The sequence below is a fragment of the Muntiacus reevesi genome, chromosome 3 (assembly GCF_963930625.1).
Source record: "Muntiacus reevesi chromosome 3, mMunRee1.1, whole genome shotgun sequence".
Taxonomy (NCBI): Eukaryota; Metazoa; Chordata; class Mammalia; order Artiodactyla; family Cervidae; genus Muntiacus; species Muntiacus reevesi.
In genome coordinates this window covers 31,315,314-31,334,424 of record NC_089251.1, presented here as the reverse complement: position 1 = coordinate 31,334,424, position 19,111 = coordinate 31,315,314, and the positions used below count along the sequence as shown (strand labels likewise).

The 19,111-nt window shown below is 55.3% G+C and overlaps 1 protein-coding gene across 13 annotated transcripts in view; it reads left to right on the top strand.

Moving 5' to 3' along the window:
* The window catches only part of DNMT3A (DNA methyltransferase 3 alpha), a 111,964-nt gene that overhangs the window by 22,441 nt on the left and 70,412 nt on the right, over positions 1-19,111 (top strand). For 12 of the 13 annotated variants that reach the window (XR_010662305.1, XR_010662307.1, XR_010662306.1 and 9 more), the window contains exons 2-3: positions 4,216-4,470; positions 16,775-16,879. Coding sequence is in view for 9 of the 13 variants with exons in the window: in XM_065928688.1 (XP_065784760.1) it covers positions 4,408-4,470; positions 16,775-16,879 (168 nt within the window). In the remaining 4 variants the exon portion in view is untranslated. Of the gene's footprint in view, positions 1-3,620; positions 3,660-4,215; positions 4,471-16,774; positions 16,880-19,111 lie in introns of those variants that run through there. The other variant, XM_065928691.1, reaches the window with a different exon arrangement.

Genomic DNA, 19,111 nt, shown 5'->3' with positions numbered 1-19,111 from the left:
GTCAGGTTAAAAAGACAGCCCCAGGGGTTGGGGGCATGGTGGTGACAGCACTCCAAGTTAGGAGGCTTCCCTCGGATATCTAGTGGTTCTTGGTTGTCCTTGCAGGATTAATAACAGGGCACTGAAATACAGATTAGAAGCTGGTTCACTTGCAGATCCACATTGGCTGATGTAAACAAGTCACTTGCAAACCATTTGGGTTCTGGTTGCTGGTATCTGTATTCTTAGACCTTTCTTCTTGTACTGATAAGATTCTGCTCGAAAAAAAAAAAAAAAAAGATTCTGCTGAAAAGAAGGTAAGGATCTGGCTGCTGGTATTCTAGGAACCCAATGAGCGACTAGCCTGAGGTATTCAACATCACCATTGAAAATAACCTTCATCTCCTTGGGTTTGTGTTTTTGCATTTATTTGACAGCGCCAGGTCTTAGTTGCAGAACTTGAGATGTTTGATCTTTGTTGCTGCATGCAGGACGTTTAGTTGTAGCATGTGAACTCTTAGTTGCAGCTTGTGAGATCTACTTCCCTGACCAGGGATAGAACCCAGGCCCCCTGCATTGGGATTCAGCCACCAGACCACCAGGGAAATTGCCATCTCCTTGGTTTTGATTTATTATTCTTGCTCTCAGCTGTGCTGGATGACTCTGTGCAAAGACCCTCTGTTTGGTGCTCTCCAGAGAGAAAACCTTCAGACTTTATGGTGGAAGTGTATCTAGATTTTAACTTCTTTGATTTGATCTTTTTCACACATACCTTCTCTTTGCCCCTGGTCCCATGGGTGATCCGTGGTGCTGTCATCCCAAGTGTCTTTAAAGGACTCTGTCATAAATCACTTGCCATGTACTGTCTGAAATTTGCCTGCTACAAGTCTACTTTCCAGACCCCCACATTTTGTTGGTGGTGTTTCCTCTCTGTTCAGCCCAATCTTGTGAATTTGTGTCTTAAACAATTTTTCTCCTACATTGGATTTAGAAGATTGCACATTTGGGCAGTTGGGTGTTTATATTCAGAATCCCAATCTTTTTCCATAATGGTTTTGTAACTGGAGCAGTGATGATAGTGACCATGTCACTTGTGATACTAAGATACTTTCCTATAGGATTCCTCAAAACAGTTATTTAAAAGTTCTTGTAAACATTATTCATGGTCACTGTGGACGTTAGCAGTATAAAGGAGAAAATAAAAGCAGCCTATCATGGTAGTGGGCCTTCCCTGGTGGCTCAGTGGTAAAGAATCTGCCTGCCAATGCAGGAGGTGCCAGTTCGATCCCTGGATTGGGAAGATCCCCTGGAGAAGGAAACAGCAACCACTCCAGGATTCTTGCCTGGGAAATCACATAGATAGAGGAGCCTGTCAGGCCACAGTCCATGGGGTCCCAAAAGAGTCAGACACGACTTAGAGATTAAGCAACAACGAATCTTGGTGGGAGGGTTCTTGGCAAGGGTCTCTGTTTGGTGGTGGTTTGGTGGTGCAGCCTTGGCACGGGTGAGGAGGGTGCTTTGGAGCCAGGAGCAGCAGGGCTGTCATGTCATGTTGGACACATGCTGCTGCGTTGGGACCGTGGGCTCAGGAGCAGGTCTCTCCCCTCAGCAGGGCTGCTTGGGAGAAGAAGGAAGCATCTAAGGACAGGCGGGCAGCACTGTGTCCAGGCCTGGACCTTGGCTGCCCCAGTGGGCCCCAGAGCTCTGCAGTGCATGGCCTGCCCGGTCCTGTGCTGGGTGATTTTCGATGATGCTGGCTGACTTGGAGGGACACTTACTGACTAGGCTGTTCCATCGAGTTACACAAAGGAGCCAAAAGGCTGACCCAGGTCAGCTGTGTTTGCTGTGTGGACAGAGTGTGCAGCTCAGGCGGGTGAGCAGGGGAGGGCGAGGGGGATGAGCATTTCCTTTCCGGGGTGTCTGCCCTCAGGGTCAACACCCTGTGATGTTCTGCTTTTTCCCTCCTGCTTCCTTCCTCTTGTCACCAGTGCTTTTTCTTACAGAAACCCCTGGACATTTCTAGCCCTCAGGGCAGCATTGAAACAAATTTCCTGGAGAGGGTTCTCTGTCCCTAAAGTACTTGGTGCCTGGCTCTGCATGGACTCCATGCTAGGCCCTCAGGGCTCCCGGAGATGCCCGGACCACCCCCACCCCCACCATCTGCTCCCACCCTTTGCCCTCGGGGCCTCCAGCAGCTTGGCAGGGCAGGACAGGGCAGGACAGGGCTGGAAGACCTGGTTCTTGAAAATCAACCCAATGCTTCCATTTTACAGATGAGGAAGCTGAGGGCCAGAGTAGCCCGAGTCAGGAATAAAGCCACCTCCGCTGACTCTGGGATCAGTGTTCTTCTTCCCAGTCAAACTCTGCCTCTCTCGGCTTCCACCTCCTTTTCGAAGCTTTTGGTGTGATGGGTGACTGGGGGATGCTTGTGCTAACAAACAAGGAGTAGGTTTGAGGGGGACTTGCTAGCTAATGATGGACGGAAGCCCTGTGGAGTTCTGGGTCGGACTGGTGTCTGATGGGTTCCTGGGGTTGTCTCTGAGGGGTAGTATAAGCTGGGGGGATGGAGCTTTATAGAGATGCCCTGAGAGCTCTGGAGTTGGTGATCTGGGTTCAAGCCTCTGCTCTGACTCTGGAACACAGATAAGCCCTAGCCTTCTGCAACCCTAGATTCTACAGTAGATGGTAGTGATACTCCTATAGACGGTAGTAACCACTCGTGGAGATGGTAATAATAATACTCGTGGCTGCCCGAAGAGGAAGGCCCATTCTGGGCTTCGCACAGCGTGGGACACATGGACCTGCTCTTGCTTCTGCACTGGCTATGCCAGCAGTTAACGGCACACATGTTCTTCAGCCCAGGCGTCCGTGGTCCACCTGTGGCTTCCTTAGGGCTCCCCTGGGGGGGCGGGGGCGCACCTTCAGCCCATCCAGGCTCTAACTTACAGGGGCCCCTCCTGTCCTGGCCCTAAGGAGGCCCTTCCTAGCGCCAGCTTCCCCTCCACACCACCCCGGCCCCCTAACGCCCATCCCTGGGGAGGGGCTGCACCCGTGGGAGACCCAAGCCTGCGCCTTCTCCCGTTCCTGGTTTTCCAGGGAGCCCTGGCTGGAGGGGGATGGGAGAAGAAGCCCAGGAGGGAGGGGGAGTGGGGGAAGCAGAACCGGGAACTGGAAGGGGAAGGGTGTGGGTGGGCCTCGATCCAGCCTGCCTCCCACTTTCCTCCTCCTGCCAGTCCCCTCCCTGTCCTGGCTGGCGCACTGGAGGCAGGGGCTTGGCCCAAGAGAACTCAGTGTCTCCTCCGAGTGAAGAGGGGGGCGGGTGAAGCCACAGCACCCCCACCCCCAGCTGAGGCCTGTGGTGGGGGTGGGGCCCAGGCTTTGTTAGTTCGCTGGCTTGAGGCCCACACCTGAAGCAGGGAGACTGAAAAGCCCCTAAAATTCAGCCTTGTGCCTTCGCAGGGCCCCTTGGAGCCCACCAGTTTCTGAGGGCAGATGGGGCTGGTTCACGGGTGGAGGGGCAGAGCGGCCTGGCCTCCTCCCTCGGCGTGGCTGCGGCCACAGCCTCTCCCGCCCACAGGGCGTCCCCACGACAGCTCTGCAGACCTAGGCCTTCAGCCTGGCCGCAGCCCCCGAGTTCAACCTCAGCTTTCTCTGGGCCCAGGCGCCCGTCCCGAAGTGAGGTGACATTCATTTCACTACATCCTGTGACTGCCGCTCACTTCCTCCACGTGGTGGGAGCGGTGTGGGGGTGGGGGTGCGGGGAGGACAGATCAGAGGAAAATGTAGCCGGGCTGGGGACCTCTGGGATTTCCCAGGGGGTGGTTGAGGGTGGGAGGGAGGCTGCGGGAAGCTTTCAAAGGAAAGAACAGACGTGAATGAAGACACGGGAGGAGGCGGGAGGCAGCTGTGAGTCCCACTGTGCCACAGCCGCGCGGAGGCCCCGGGGAGACTGTCGTCCCCTCGCTGCCTCGGAGGCAGGTGGTGGGCCCCCCGAAGGAAGCCAGGCAGGGCCCTGCTGCCAACTCGGCGGCCTCGATTTCCCCTGGTCCCTAGGGTACCGGGTCCAGCCTGGGAAGAAGACTCAGGTTGGAGGGGCAGGCCTCACAGGCTGGGGGGTGGGGGGGGCCCTGAAGCTGAGGGGCTGGCCCTGGGAGGGACTAGGGGTCAGGTGGGAGGGTCTGGGTGGGGGGGCGGTGCCTGCCCTGCTGACCCCTCTTCTCTTCTCTTCTTCCACAGGTGGAGTCACTGGAAGCCCAACCCCACCGGCAGCCTGAGGCCGCAGTTCCCCAGGGTTTCCGCTCCGCACCTGGATCTATGTCTAAGTTGTAACACTTGCTTATCAAGACCACAATAATTCCTTCCCCAAAGCCCAGCAGCCCCCCAGCCCCGTGCAGCCCCAGCCTGCCTCCCACCGCCCAGCTGCCCGCGATGCCCGCCAGCGGCCCCGGGGACACCAGCGGCTCCGCTCTGGAGCGGGAGGAGGAGCGCAAGGTGAGCAGCTGGCTGTGCAGGGATGAGGGGGAGTGCTGGGCGCTGGACCGCATTGCTCGTCTCCACATGGGGCTGTAGAGAGGAAGGAGTCTCCTTCTTTTGTGATAAGCAAACTGAGGTGTGAAGAGGTTAAATACTGGAGATCAGGCTCCAGGAGCTGGTCTCTAAGCCCACACCCCCACCCCTCCACGGTGTTTGAGCCGAACTTCAGAGCCCAGGTCTGTGTGATTGTTAGGGGTCGGCCTGGCAGGGGCCCCAAACCTGGCTTCCTTTCTGAATCGGCCTCTTAACTAGCTGTGTGTCCTTAGGTCTGAGTCATTTTACCTAGTTTAGCGGCCTCTGTTTGCCTGAGGGGTTAGTAGCTTAGGGGAGGCCAAAGACAAGTTCAAGGAGCTCTGTAGATGGGAGGCCTGGTGAGGACTCCCGCTGCCACACAGACAGCCCGCTTACTGTGGGGTGTGGGGAGCGGTGAGCTCAGGGTGGCACTAGCCACGGTGGAGACACTGGTTTCCCGCCCCCACCCCACCCCGGCTCTGAGCAAGCGTCACTTCTGGCCCTAGAGCCAGTGACATCCTTGTTTTTAGGGCCCCAAGAGGGGTAACCTCTTTGCCCTTCTGCTGAACTCTAGGATGGGCCCAAGTCAGGTAGAGGAGATCCCTGCAGACTAGTGGGAGTCCCTGCTAGGTCCTGACTGGCTACCTGAGGACCTCACCAAGCCATGTCCACCTGTTGGCAGAACCACTAGAATCCCCAGGGATGGCAGGCCCTGCCTCCACCCTGGCAGGGAAGCATGCCAGCCACAGCCTTCCTGGGGCGTCCCATTTGGCAGGCCCGGGCTGGTTCCCGCAGTGTCCTCTGCCTGCTCTCCTTTTCCTGAGCGGGTTTGAGGGGTGGTGGTGCTAGGTGGTAGCTGGGAGTAGCAGGGTGTGCTCACGGGGCACAGTTGGTCTTTCTGGAACCAGGGGGACACCTGACACCAGGCGTGGGACCCCTGAGCCCTCTGAGGAGCGGCAGCTCTGGGGACCGCCATCAGCCGCAGTTTCGAGACCCCGCTCCCTGCCTACTTTCCCCACCGTGTGTGCTCGGCCTCTTCTGAGGCTTGCTCATTCTTAGAGTCAGTTTCTGTTTTCTGGGTAATTTCCATCCATTTGGTCCTTGAGGACAGCCCTTGAAACAAGTGGGGCAAGGACAGATGGCCCTGGTTTGTAGACGAGGAAGCTGGGCCCAGCTAATCATTGGTGAGTCCAGACGCGAGCCCAGTCTCCTGCCCCACCTGTGTGGGTCCTGGTATGGACACACACACATACATGTGCATGCATGAAGCCCAGAAACCTGCCTTCCCAGCCGGGAACCCATAGAGTGCCTTAGGGTGGGTGAGAGGCCATGTATGCCCCCAAGCTGGGGACAAAGTGCATGCTGCAGCCCACCTGCTGGGGCTCCTAGGGGCTGCAGGTCAGTCCCTTTCTTTCTGATCCCATGGGCTTTCTGGGCTCCTCCCACCCAGGACTCAGACCGTATCTGACCCACACCCTGCCATCAAAGAGCCAAGGCCACCTGAGGCCACCTGTGCTCTTGACCCGTAGCTGTGGCCATGACTAATTCCCTTCCCTCCTTGGGCCTGGCTTTGCTCCTCCATTGACCTTGACCCCGTCCCCTGGCCCGGTGTCCTGGCTGGTGCTGACACTGCTCTGTGTCCATGCACCTGCAGTTGGTGGTCAGCTGCTCCCCCCCCGCCCCCCACAGATGAAGGAGAGGGGGCAGACAGGCCACATTCCTCCCATTACTGGCCAGGGCTTCCCCGGGCAGCAGAGCCCCCAGGGAGAGCAGCAGATGGGCTCACTATCATGACAATTCAGGACAGAGAAAAACCACTGGCCAGAGAGTCCCAAGTCCTGGGCCCCAGGCCTGCGGATGTCATTTCCTGGAGATGTGACTTTCAGGCCCTCTGGGCTTGCATTTGCTCAGCTGTAAAATGGGGATAGTAACTCTCACTGTGCCTGTTTCATAGGGTGGTTGTGGAAGTCAGATGAGGTCACGGGCATGGAGTGCCCTGCAAACAGCAAAGTCTGGTCCAATTATGAGGGATTACGATTGCTATTATTATCTACCCATAGTAACTGCTCTGGCTCAAGAGGCAACAAACACACAGGCCCAGCGCCTGGTGCTGATAACGGGGGCTGGGGCATGGCGGGCGCTCCTCCCCGGTGTGCATGCTGGCTCACCTGGCACGTCTCCCTGGCACCTCAGGGCTGGCTTTCGCGGCTCCAGGAGCCGCCCTGGGAGGGCGGGCAGAGATGCTGACAGCCACCTACGGCAGCCCGTGAAAGCCAGGCCTGGGGCAGGGGTGCCGCGTGGCTGCCGAGGGGAAGATGGGTTTGGGCCAGAGCCCAAGGAACCTGGCAGAGTTTCCAGGGGCGCCTGGCACAAAGGAGCTGCTTGGTGAGCCAGAGGGCAGGGGTGTGGCTGCCCACTGGCCCCTTCACCGCCTGGCCCCACGTGCCCTTCCCGCCTCCCCCTCCTTCCCCAGCAGCCACGCCTCCCTGTACCTTTCACTGCGGTACTTCCTGGAGCCACCAGGCCTTTGTTTATGCTGCTTCCTCTGCCTGGTGTGCCCTTTCCCTGAGCTTCTCTCCTCCTTTCTGATCAAAGTCCTGGCTTTAGTCTGCCTTGAATTACAGAGAGAATCAGCGGTTCTCACACTGTGGTCTATAAACCCGTGATACCAGCAATACCTGGAAGCGTTAGATATGCAAATATTCAGGCCCCACCCCAGACCTGCTGAATCAGAAGCTCTGGGGAGAACCCAGCGATCCTTGTTTTAACCAGCCCTCTTGGGGACTTGAGAAGTACCGGTGTGGATCATATGCCGCCTTGCCGCTGCCCCTGGAGGGCAGGACCCCAATACTGTCATTGGGGTGGATCCTCAAGGCCTGACTAGCTCAGAGCAGATGCTCAGAAAACACCTTATGGATAGGACAGAGAGGAGAATGAGAGTGGATGAGACTCCTTCACTGGAGAGCAATTCCAGAGCTCGGATCAAGCAGGCAGGGCGCACTGCTGTGGTCAGTAGGCTGGGAGAGCAGAGAGGTCTGCGTTATTTGGTGTCCTTCTGGCTCCTGCCCAGCGTCCCTTCTCCCTGCAGCCTCCCTCACCTTACCATCCGTCTGCTGGGCAGGGACGGGGCTGCTTGGGGAGACTGGGAGGAGGCAGGCTTGGAAGGGGTGCTGAGCCCTGGGGCTCTGGCCAGGAAGGGTCAGCTGGGTAAATGTGGCCACAAGAGAAGGGAGGGGGAGCTGGCCTTGTGGGAGGTGGGCGGGGAGGTAAACTGCAGGAAGGCCGGGAACCTGGGTCCTGGCTCAGGGGGAATCTTAGAGATGGGATTCTAGGTCTCACGTGGAGGGGAGAGGTGGGGCAGAGGAACAGGGCAGGGAACTAAGAGCGTTCCAAGCCTCGGGACTGGAAGGGCCTCCTTGGATCCCCAAATGTGAATCAGTGCCTCACGAGGAGTCTAGGTCCCAGGCTGGGCCCCTCATCTTCCTGCTCCCCTTCTCCTTTGGCCTCGGAAACCTAACAGATGCATTGAGTGCTGACTGACTGCCAGGTGCTCTCTTAAGCTCTGCGCTTGCCTTCTTACAACTGCTCCCTAAGATAGGCTCTGTTATTTCCATCACTATCTTATTAAAGACTAAACTGATGCTCAGAGAGGTCAGGTCACTTGTCTAAGTCCACAGAGCTAGCAAGTGGTGGTGCTGGGATTATAACCCAGGCTTCTGGGCCTTTCAGGCTGCATCCCACGTGAAGGGGGAACAGAGTGGATGTTGCCTCCCCACTGTGATGTTCCGTGGTCCTAGCCACGTTTCTTCTGCAAGTTAAAGAATGTTTATTTAGACTAAAAGTCGGGACGGTCAGAGAACGCTTTTCTCTGCATAGCCGTGCTCTTGCCCTGGGGTGGATGTTGGGGGCACTCATCTCTAGCAGGAGCTCACGTGTGCAGGCTAGTATGCATGACTGTGTACATGTGCACACGTGTGCGCATGCACACACACACACACACACCCAGTACATGCTCTTCTGTGTGAAGACACTGCTGTTTACATGTTGCTTCTTTCCCTTCTGCCTTCCCTCTTTTCTTTCTCTTCAAACTTAGGTTTTTTTTCCAGTACCTGGCACATAGTAGGGCTCCCCGAGTCTGTTGGGTGAACTGGATAGACCTCCCTGGAGGACCTAGCAAAGGGAAGGGGATAGGAAGATACAAGGATGGGTGAGCCATGCCACCCTCGGAGGCGGGCGGCTCCTCCTTGGACCCTCTCCTGCTGAGTAGGAGAAGCACCAGTGGTGGTGGTGGTGGGGAGATATGTATTTGTGCTGGGGAGCACAGCAGATGTGCCCGAGTATGCGTGTATGTGTGTGTTTACATACATGTGTATGTATACACACGTGTGGCCAGCGCCATGAAGGGAGCTTCTCCCTCCTCACCTAAGTCCAACCCAGAGGCCTGGCAAGCACTGACTTCCTGAGCTCTGGCTTGTGAGCTTGAGGGGCATCCTTGGGTGGGGTTCCCCTGGCTCCAGGCTCAGCTGTTCTTGCTGGCCCACAGGTCCGGCGTCCGCCCCCAGGCATGCCTTCCCGTTCATGCACTTAAATCGCACATGGTCCCTCAGGGCCGGCTCTTTGCTTTATAATTGTCACCATAGGGGTCGCTGAAATAGCCTTCCCTCTTACACATTTAAACAGTTCCAGAAAAGGCAGAAATACCCCTATCTCTTCAGGAACACAGCTAATAATAATGGTCCACGGACAATAAAAAATGTCCACTTTTAGCTCAGTGGAGTCGATTAGATACTCAGGCATGGAGAGCAGATGAGTGATGTAAATAGTGCCCCACCACAGCCCCAGAGCTGACCGGGACCTCCATTGAGGGTTCAAGCTCTCTCAACTTCTCAAAGTTAGCTGCTACGACTTTTTGCGTTTAACTTTGCAGTCAATTCAGTCTTGAGTGGGGATCAGCTGGACTCTGGAGATAGGCCTGTGTTTGAATGTGGACTTAGCTACATGACTGCTGAGCATCGAAATGAGAGGTTTCTAGGAGACAGTGTGTGTGAGTGGTTAACACAGGGCCCTGGCAGAGATTGAGTCTTGTCATTTATTTTGGGTAGTTAACTAGCTGTCTGTCTACCTACCTTCTTACCTTTCTCCCCATTTGCTTATCTTGCTGCCTACCGCCCTATCTGCACATTGGTGCCCAAGATCTACTGTATCCCCAAGGACTGAGGGCCTGGGAGAAGAATGGGGATGGTGCAGATGAGGGTGTGAGTGGTGTGGGTTTAAGCACCCTGAGAGCCCCTGGCCCTTTCTCCTGTCTCCCACTGAGCAGAAGCAAAACCGAGGCAAGTTGCAGGATGAACCCAAGTCCTGTGGCAGCAGCTCTGCTATCTTTGGAGGCTCCATGCGAGGCCATGGGCTGGGTGGGGAAGCCGAGCTCAGTTCTGTGGAGCGAAGAGGGCCGGCAGAGAGCTGAGCAGGAGAGGGTGTCCCAGGAAGAGTGTAAAGCGGGGTGATGCCCTTCCTTTCTGGCACCTAGGCTGGGCACAAGGACTGGACTTGGCTGCAGCTGCCCTTACGGAGAGCCACAGAGCATCGAGGGGTCTCACGTATAATCACCCCACTTATCACATGTCAGCATACATGGAAAGGCAGAGTCTAGAGGAGTTACCTGTGCCTGGCAATTTCCTCACTTAATCCTCACGTAACTGGAGGTGCCCACTGTCATTATCCCCATCTTTACAGGTGAGAAATTGAGGCTGAGAGAGGCTGAGAAACTTGGTAAAGGCCACATGGTGGCAGAGTGGTTTTACCTGGATTCTTTCTGTCCACGAAGTGAGGGTGGCTGGTGGGGCAGGGATGAGACGGTGGGCTGCACAGAACCTGGGTGGGCTGCTGAAGGGGTGAGGGCAGAGGCGCTTGGGGGCCACAGGGGAGGCAGTTAGCAGAGTGGCTGTGCTCCATCTGGCCTTCAGCACAGCCCAGGCCCTTGTGTGTTTAGGTGGTGTCTCTTCCTCTGAACTGAGTTCCCTATTTGCTTATCTTTATATTGAGCACAGTAGGTGCTCAATAAATGTTTCTGAGCTCATCCACGGACCTGGCCTCATGGCAGCCCCAGGACCACAAGGGTGGGCACGGCTGGGCTGCGGTGGGCTGGGAGTATACTGGAGGAGTTTCTCTTTTGGAAGGCAGTGAGGCCTCAGCATGGCGCACGGGATGTGAAGGACCTGGGAGAACCCATGGTGTGCAAGTGCCCAGGAGCTCTGAGGGTGGGAGGGGCCCACAGGACACGGCCGCTGCCTGCCCAGGAACGGGGCCTTTTGGGAGCCGTGGAAGACCTTCATCAGTAATTATCACACGAAGCCCACCGAGCAGTCGGTGAATGCTTGTTGAATATTCTTGGATAGTTGGAACAGAGGACTGCTGAGCTCTGGGAGGTGTCTGAGAGCAGGAGAGGTGGGGGCCCAGGAGGGCCGTGTGGAAGTGTGAGCACCAACAGAAGTGTCCCGTGGCTCTGCCCTCCCACCCAGCCTCCTGCAGCTCACCCTGAGGCCACCTCTCCACAGGCTGGCCTGGGCCTGCTGGGCATGTGCGTGTGCATGAGCGTGTGTGGGGTGGCCCGGGGGTGGGGGTGGGGGGTCCTGTGCCCGTAGCTCTGCAGGCTGGGGACTCAGGTGCCCAGAACGGGCTCTGCCTGCCAGAGAAGCCAATTAGTTTCACTGAATTCCACGACCACAGACAGGTCCTGGGAGGCCGGCCAGCCAGCTGGCGAAGGCTGGTACGTGCTTCTTGTCCCGGGGGGCCCAGGCAAGTGGCTGGCTAGATCCGGCAAGTTCATCCCCTCGACTCAAAACACCAACTTGAGACATCTGCTCAGCGGATGCCGGGTTGGTAGCATCCGGTGTGCGTTCCGAAGGGAGCATGTGTGTCTCGCTGGCTATCTCCAGGAGAGGGCTTCGTGGGATGTGCTGTCTCTTAGGGGGAGGGGTCCCTGTCTAGGCATGAGGCCCCTGAGACAACTGTGTGTGGATGTGTGTGTGTGTGTGTGTGTGAATGCCAGCGCATACCTTTACCTTGGCTTGCCTGCCTGCTCATGTCACACATGTGTACACGTGCCAGGAACACACGGCAGAGGAGGGTATCGTGGCATGTTGCTGTGGAAAGATCCAGGGGCTGGGAATGAAAAGATTTAAATTTTGGTTCTTAAGGCCTCCCTTGTTGGCTCTCTGATCTCTGAAAGAACCACCCTGAGCTTCAGATTTCCCGCCTGCGTAATGGAAAAAAAAAAAAAAAAAAGAACCAGCTCTACTTTCTGTAAGGCATAAGAATAAAATGAAATAACGTATGTGAAAATGCTTTGTTAATTACCACGTACTGTACAAATGCGAGAGATTATTATCGTCATGGCCCAGCACCTCAGAATGAGAAGTTGTATGTGGCTTAAAATAATCCATCCAGTGAGCTGTGTTAAAATGTAGGTCAAATCCTAGCCTCAGAAGTTGAGAGAGCCTGATGATAACTGCCTCATCTAACAGGCCTCCAAATGCGAAGGGGCTTTGAAACCTGTAAAGGGTTGCGTAAATCGAAATGACAGGATCATGTTTAAGACGAGAAGCTACATTTTAGTCACCCTGTTTCCTGATTTGCAGTTGTAATGATCAAGCAGCACTGATCCCCCTGCTCAGTTGTACTGGTGCAGGTTTGTGGATTTGCACACGTGTGTCTCTCTCTGTATGTGTGTGGACTTGTTTATTGAGCATCTACTACGTGAGAGTCATTCATCAAGTATTTTGAGTCCCTGCCCTGTGCCAGGTGCAGGGAATGGAGGCATTGGGGATGGAGGCCAAAGTGAATAAGAAAGTTCCTTCCCTGGAGGGGCTCATGGCCTGGCCAGGAGGAGAGCCAGCAGTCAGTTACAGTGTTGGAGAGTGGGTACTCTGTGAGAGGAAGGACCCAGAGACTCAGTCTAGTGGAGGGATGGGAGGAGGGGCCTGGGGGGGAAGGAAGGGAATCTAGGAGGTGAGGTTGGAAAAGTCAGGGTTTGCTGGTCAACCTGAGAGGAAGGTAGTCGTGGCAGAAGCCAGGGTCTGTGTCAAAGTCCCAGGGAGGAAGCAGCCCACATTGGCACCTGGTGTGGTGGTTTTGCAATGGCCGGAGCTGCCGGCCAGAATCCTAGGGCCTGCCCTCACCCAGGCTAAGGAGCTTGGGCTGATCCCACAGGGCCCTGGGAGCCCCCTCCGCAAGGGCTTAAGCTCTGTGGAGTGACATAATCAGCTTTGCATTTTGGAAAGATCATGGAGCCCCAGTGTTCCTGAGGATCGCACTGCGGCGGGTACCAGCCAGATGTTGGGGTTTGTCTGAGCAGTGAGTGATGGCTGCATATGCAGGCCGTGAGCTGGGATTTGCATGGGGGCGGGGAGGAGGCACTTCTGGGAATAGTTCTGGTCCGTACGTGCGGAGCAAAGGAAGTTAGCAATTCTTGAGTGCCTCGCACATGTCAGCTTTCCATATATTACCTCAGTTAATTGTTCTACCATTGCTGCGAAGGAGGTGGAGGTATCAGTCTCCCCATTTTGTAGGTGTGGAACGCTAGGCTGGAGAGGTTAACTAGCTGGAAGCGCCTAGTGAGGAAAGAGCAGAGCAGAAAGTCCAGCCTGCCCCTCCCCTGCCCCCTCCCCGCAAAGCCCACCTCCCTAGAATTTCTGCCCATTCCCACTGGAAGGATTGGCTAATCCAGTCCCTTCACTTGACAGATGAGGAAACCAACCTGGGCTCAAAGCTTGTTCTGCTCAATTTGTTACTGTTTTCCAGCTGTTCCAAGTCACTGCGGATCAGATTCTTCCCTTTCAGAGTATTAGTGACGCCTCCTAACTCAATGCTACTTGCAGATTTGATAAGCATATTTTACATTCCTTCGCTCAACCCATCAGCAGGGATACTGAATGAAACAGGCCTCCTGACAGATGCGGGAATGAACCACTTGATACGCCTCCTTGAGGGGCATGGCCCCAAGCCATCTGCTCACCCTGCTCAGCGTATTATTCCCTCTCCCTCGTGGGTGTGAATGTGGGCAGGCCCAGAGCAGAAGGTATCACCACCTCCCTCTGCCCTGCTATGTCGCTACATCACGGAAGAATGACACGACCAAAAATAGCGCGCTTTTCACAAAGCTGTGTGCGGGATCGGATGGAAAGGGTATGGGCCATAGTGGCTCAGACCTGGCTGCAATTCCCGCCAAGTCTCATGGCCACTTAGTTTCCTGAGCGTACCCCAGGGTACCTGAGGCCTGAGTGTTGGACTGGGCAGCAAAGGCCTACTTGGGCCCAGGGACTCTGGTCTCAACACGCCAGGACTTGACAGATGGTCTGGTGCCAGGGTCCTCCACCCCTTCCTCTTGGGGGTGTTGAGTTGAATAAAATTCAACTCAAGATGCGCTGAGTGCCTCCGTGCATCAGGCCAAGAGTGCGAGACTTAAGGTGAGGAATAACGGCAAGTCTCCGGATGGCAGGGGGTTGCCTATCAGGGGCCCCCAGAGGCTTTCTCCATATGCTGATGGGGGGGAGGGTGGGCCTGGCGGTCCTTAAAAGTCAGGTGTCTTTGTTTTCCGTCTGTGCAGGCGGCCTGGTGACTGTGGTTCCTGAGTGCTGTTCTGAGCCTCTGACTGGCTTTCACGCCTCTGATTAATTCAGAGCAAAAGTTAGAAAATCAGATGAATCCTCCTGTAAGAAATGCACTGTGTTAAAGAAACAGTTCAGAGGCCAGAATTTCTGGGTGGTGGGAGTCCTTCCAGACCCTTTGGCTGCCCAGACTGATCCCAACCCACCTCGGTACCCCACCCCGGCTGCTGCATGTGCCTTCTAGGCCCGTCAGCCCGGACACAAGGAACAGTCAGAGGCTCAGCCAGGTCTGGCCTGTGTTCTGTAGGCAAGTCCAGGGGCTTGGTGGGCCCTCTTTTTTCCAGGTAAGATGTCATTCCTCTCATCTGAGGGGCATGTGGAAAACCCGCCAAGGGCTGAGTCGGTTCTAGGCTCTGGGAATTCAACAAGGGGATAAACCATTTTATTCATCTGCTTTCTTAAAAACCCCAGACGCAGGCAGAATGGACACCAGACACCTTTATGGCCTCATTTTATGGATGAAGCAACTGAGGTTCAGAGAGAATGGTCCTGAAAGCCGCACACAAACAAGCCAGGCACATACCAATTTAGGTTTGCTCTAAGCTCTGCCTTTCTATGGCCAGCTATTCTGTGAATGCTGAGTTACCTAGTCAGCGCAGTCAAGACAGTGCCCTTTTAGCCATTGTGGAATCTGATGCACCATATTAGATTAAATTCATCGCATTTGGTTAGATTCAGTTGGGACCTTCACAAACATTAAGTTGCACTGGGAATCCTTGCTCTCTGTGTGATCCAGGTGATTGTTTCTTAAATGAGGGTGTCTGCGGGGTCTCGGAAGATCGCTTAGAACCAGCAGATCTGGCCCACTCACCCTAGGCACCCCCAGAGGCCTCTCCTCCACCTGGCCGTGTCCCACCTCAGCCTTTCTGCCCTCACAGTCTCTGCCAGTTTTTCCTGAGCAGAACCTTTCAAGGGTCTCTGGTCCCAGGGTAACCTTTTCTTTCTGCCCTGGACCCTCCCCTCCTGTCCACAGCTGGCACTGTGCTCCCTGTCCTTGGCTTCTGTTCCAGACTTCTCTCAGCTGGGTTCCTCAAACCGTCTCATCGGCCCCTCTCCGGGCCCTCAGTCCTCACTGCTGTATCATTCTGCACAGCTTCTCCAAAGGCTGGCATTCCCATCCCTAACCAAATCGCGCTGCCCTCGACTTCTCTGTGTCTGTCAATTTTTTGTGTGTGTCTGTCTGTCAATTTTTGCCTCTTGAGTTAGCAGCTCCCTTTTTTTTCTTGCACCCACAGTACACTGGTGTCCACTTTGTGCTCTTCTAAACACTCTCTCCATGTCTTCCAACTCGACCATAGCTTTCCCCTTGGTGCTAAGGCCTAGCGCCTTTGTCATCATCTCTTTGCATGTCTTCTGAGAACTCCCAGAACCTCAACTGTGATGCCCCCAAATCTCCCTCCTGATTGAGTCTGTCCCAGATGGGCCTCAAATGGATGGATGGACAGAGGGGCCAAGGTTGCTCTTCCCACCGGTCTAAGGTCTACGACTGGTCACAGTAGGTTTCCGTCCGCATGTCTCACCATCACCTGAAAATTAATGTGGCAAACCACAAGCTATTTTGAAATCACAAAAAATGAAAGTTGAGTGGGACATTGAGAGCCACCTCGATGAAATCCCCTGGGAATCTGTGTGCCTCCCCTTCTCTGTGGCCCCAGCACGGTTCTGGGCCAGCGCCCTCCCTTGGGAGGACCATGAAGCCGCCCAGAGCTGCTGATATCGTTACACGGGGGCACGAAGGGCAGCTGGTGGGCCCCTTGCTGGGTCGGGGTCCTGTTGTCTCTCCTGCCCCAACGCAGTTTGTGCTCGTGATTAGTCATGCTGGAGCCGCTGAGTCAGAAGTGACTTGTGGGTGGTTTGTGGCCAGGCTGGAGCAGTGAGGCAGGAGGACTTTCTAGGTTTATGTGTCTGCCCCACGAGACAAGCCCTGCAGGGCCTGGCCCTGGCACAGGTGAAGGGTGGTAACAAAACCAAGCTTCTGGTCCATCCCAGTCACCAAAAGAGGGGCATCACAATGAACTAAGACAAAGTCCCCAGGACTCTCCCGTGGGGTGACACCGCAATGGGGCAGGTGCTTCAAGGCAGGCGAGTGTAGAGTGGCTGTGGTGCCCTGTGTGGCCTGTGACAAGCCTGCTTCCAAGGATTTCATGCACTTCCAATAGACATCACTCAGTTTCGTGTGTCTCTTCATGGGATTCTCTTCAATAAAGGTGATTCACTCAGTATAGAGCTAATTTCATTTTTGTACTCGTGTTAGATTTTTTTTTTCCCATATAAATAAATTCATATCCAGAAACAACTTTTTTGTCAGAGCCTGTGTGATGAGTCTGTGGTTCAGAAAATGTGTCCACCCGAGGGAGAGCTGTGTTCAGCCGGGGCAGCGGGGCGGCCCACAGGTCCCCCCGAGGATATACGGAAATCGGCCCGCGGGAGTGGCTCAGCTCTGTCAGGCAGGAGGCAGGTGAAGACCATCCCTACCAGGGTGCTGGCATGACACCGCCCTGGGAGTGTGGCTGCCCTGTGAGTGGGACACTGGGGAGGGCTCTGGGGGTCCAGCTTGGCTTTACAGGCTGTGTCTGTGCCCACAGGAGGGAGAGGAGCAGGAGGAGGCTCGTGCCAAGGAGGAGCGGCAGGAGCCCAGCACGACTGCCCGGAAGGTGGGGCGGCCTGGCAGGAAGCGCAAGCATCCCCCGGTGAGTGAAGCTGTGTCCCCCCCAGCCCTGTGCGCACGCGCGCACACACGTACCCGCACATGCAGCCTCTAAATGTCCATGATGCCCAGGGCCTGCAGGGACCTGGGCACACTAAGACTTGGGGATGGGGTGCACCCCTCCAGCTGTTAAGAGCTCAATTCCATTCCCCATTCTCTGGATCCAAAAACCACCTTGTTGTGAGAAAAACCACAGGAGAGTTGTGAACTCTCCTATTTTCTACATCGAACTGGAGGCCCCCAGAGGCCAGGGGACTTGCATTATGGATCTGGTGGGACTTGAAGCAGGCCCCTGACTCCCACCTTCTTTCTAGAAGGGCAGCAAGAGGGTAGGACTTGCTTTTCCCTGGCCTGCCAGCACAGGCCCCTCCCTCCCCATCCAGACACCCACCTTGGGCCTCTGTCCCACCTGGAGAACTTGGAGGAAGGGGATTAAGGTCTGGAAGTCTGATCAAAGTGAGTAGGGAAGACATGCAGGCTCATGAGTCCCTTTATCAGAGAGAAGGAGGGCTGGGCACTGTTTTAAGTCTAATTGAAGTGGAGGACCCCAGCTTCTGGGTGCCATTGCCTCGGAATCCAGGGCGAGGCTCCTGGGTTGCCCAAGATGAGGAGTGCTCTGTGGGGCAGGGCCCAGGGGCTGCAGGAACCTGCCTTCCTTATGCCTTAAACACAGAGGCAGAGCAGTAGTTATTTGCCAGCACCAACGACAGCTGGTTCCTTTCTTTTCGTCCCTTCCAGCTGAGAATGGGGAACTTGGAGCAAGAAGGTAAGGAGGAGCCAGGAACCCTGCATTTATAACTCAGCCCTTCAAGGACATGTCTCAGAGGAGCAGGATTTTCCTCCATGGGGTAGAGAGTAGGGTGAACGGTGGCTGCAATGAGGAAGGGAGGGCTACACCTATTGGAAGTGACGGGGTTTTCGGAGTCAGGAGGTTTGGGAACCTGTGGGGCACTGAAGTGCACTGCTGCCAGTGCTGCTTGGAGATTTGGAGTGGAAGGGGGCAGAAGTTAAGTCATTTCACTGGTAAGTAATTTTGAACACTTTTAATATTCAAGCAAACATGGATATTTTATGGCCTGGAATGAAAAATGCACAGCTAGTTGAAAGATAAAACTGGGGACTTCAAAGGAATTTCCAGCTTGCAGCAGACTCCAGGCTGCACTTCTAGATTCCTGGATGCCCCTCCACTCCACCCCCAGATAGAGTACCTTGTCGGGGAAGGTGGAGGGGCACAGTGCCGATGGAGTGAGAACCCGTCGGTCATTCTGTATCTGAGCCGTGCATGTGCCGGTGATCTGCAAAGCACATTCCGCCCTTATTCCGGTGCTAGGGGTGGGAGTCGCCACCTGTAGCAAATGGAACTGGCAGCCCTCTGACTCATCTTTGTGAGTCCCGGAACCAGAGGGAGGGCACATCACTGGGAGGTGGGGGAGGTCCTTGAACCAGAGGGTACAAGGAAGTCAGGGTCAAGTGTGTGTCCAGAGTTGGATGAAGAGAGGGAAGGAGGGGGCACAGACCAGTGGATGAAGCATCAGTGGGTCACACACCCTGGCCTGGAACAGGGGCCCAGCAGGGAAGGAAAAGCAGTCTTTAAAATCCAGGAGACCTGGGTTTAAATCTCAGCTCCTCCACTGACCACATGTGTGACCTTGAACAAGTCACTGCCTGTATCTTGGGTTCCCCTTCTGAAAAATAGAGATGATAAGGATGCATTCCCCCTAGACCCCTGGGAGAATTAAATGGGTTAAAACACCAAAGAGCCAGAGGTCAGCCAAAGTCGGTCCTGTCCTTACCCGGAACAGAAGCAGCAGCGCTGGATTTATTGCTTGCCAGCTGTGTGACCTTAGTAAGTTACTGAACCTCTCTGAGCTTTTGCTTCCTCACTGGAAAAAATATGGCTACCAGTCATACCTGCCCTGTCCACCTCCAGGGATGCTGTGCAAACAGCAAGGTGGGCTCCAAATGCACAGTGTCATAAGCCTGCCCCTCTGGCCCCCACAGGGGCCAGTGGGCCAGGGTCTAGAAGGCCTTTCATGTGGGAGCCTGGCATCAGCCTCTCAGAACTCCATGGGAGGTGTGCATATCCCGTGCAGGTCAGTATTGATGTGATCCATTCCTAACTGACATCTGAAGCCACCTGGACTCCCAAGAGAGGCCCTGAGAAGGGGGACAGAGCACAGGGAGGCAATGTTGATTGCGGAGGCAGGGGGTCCAA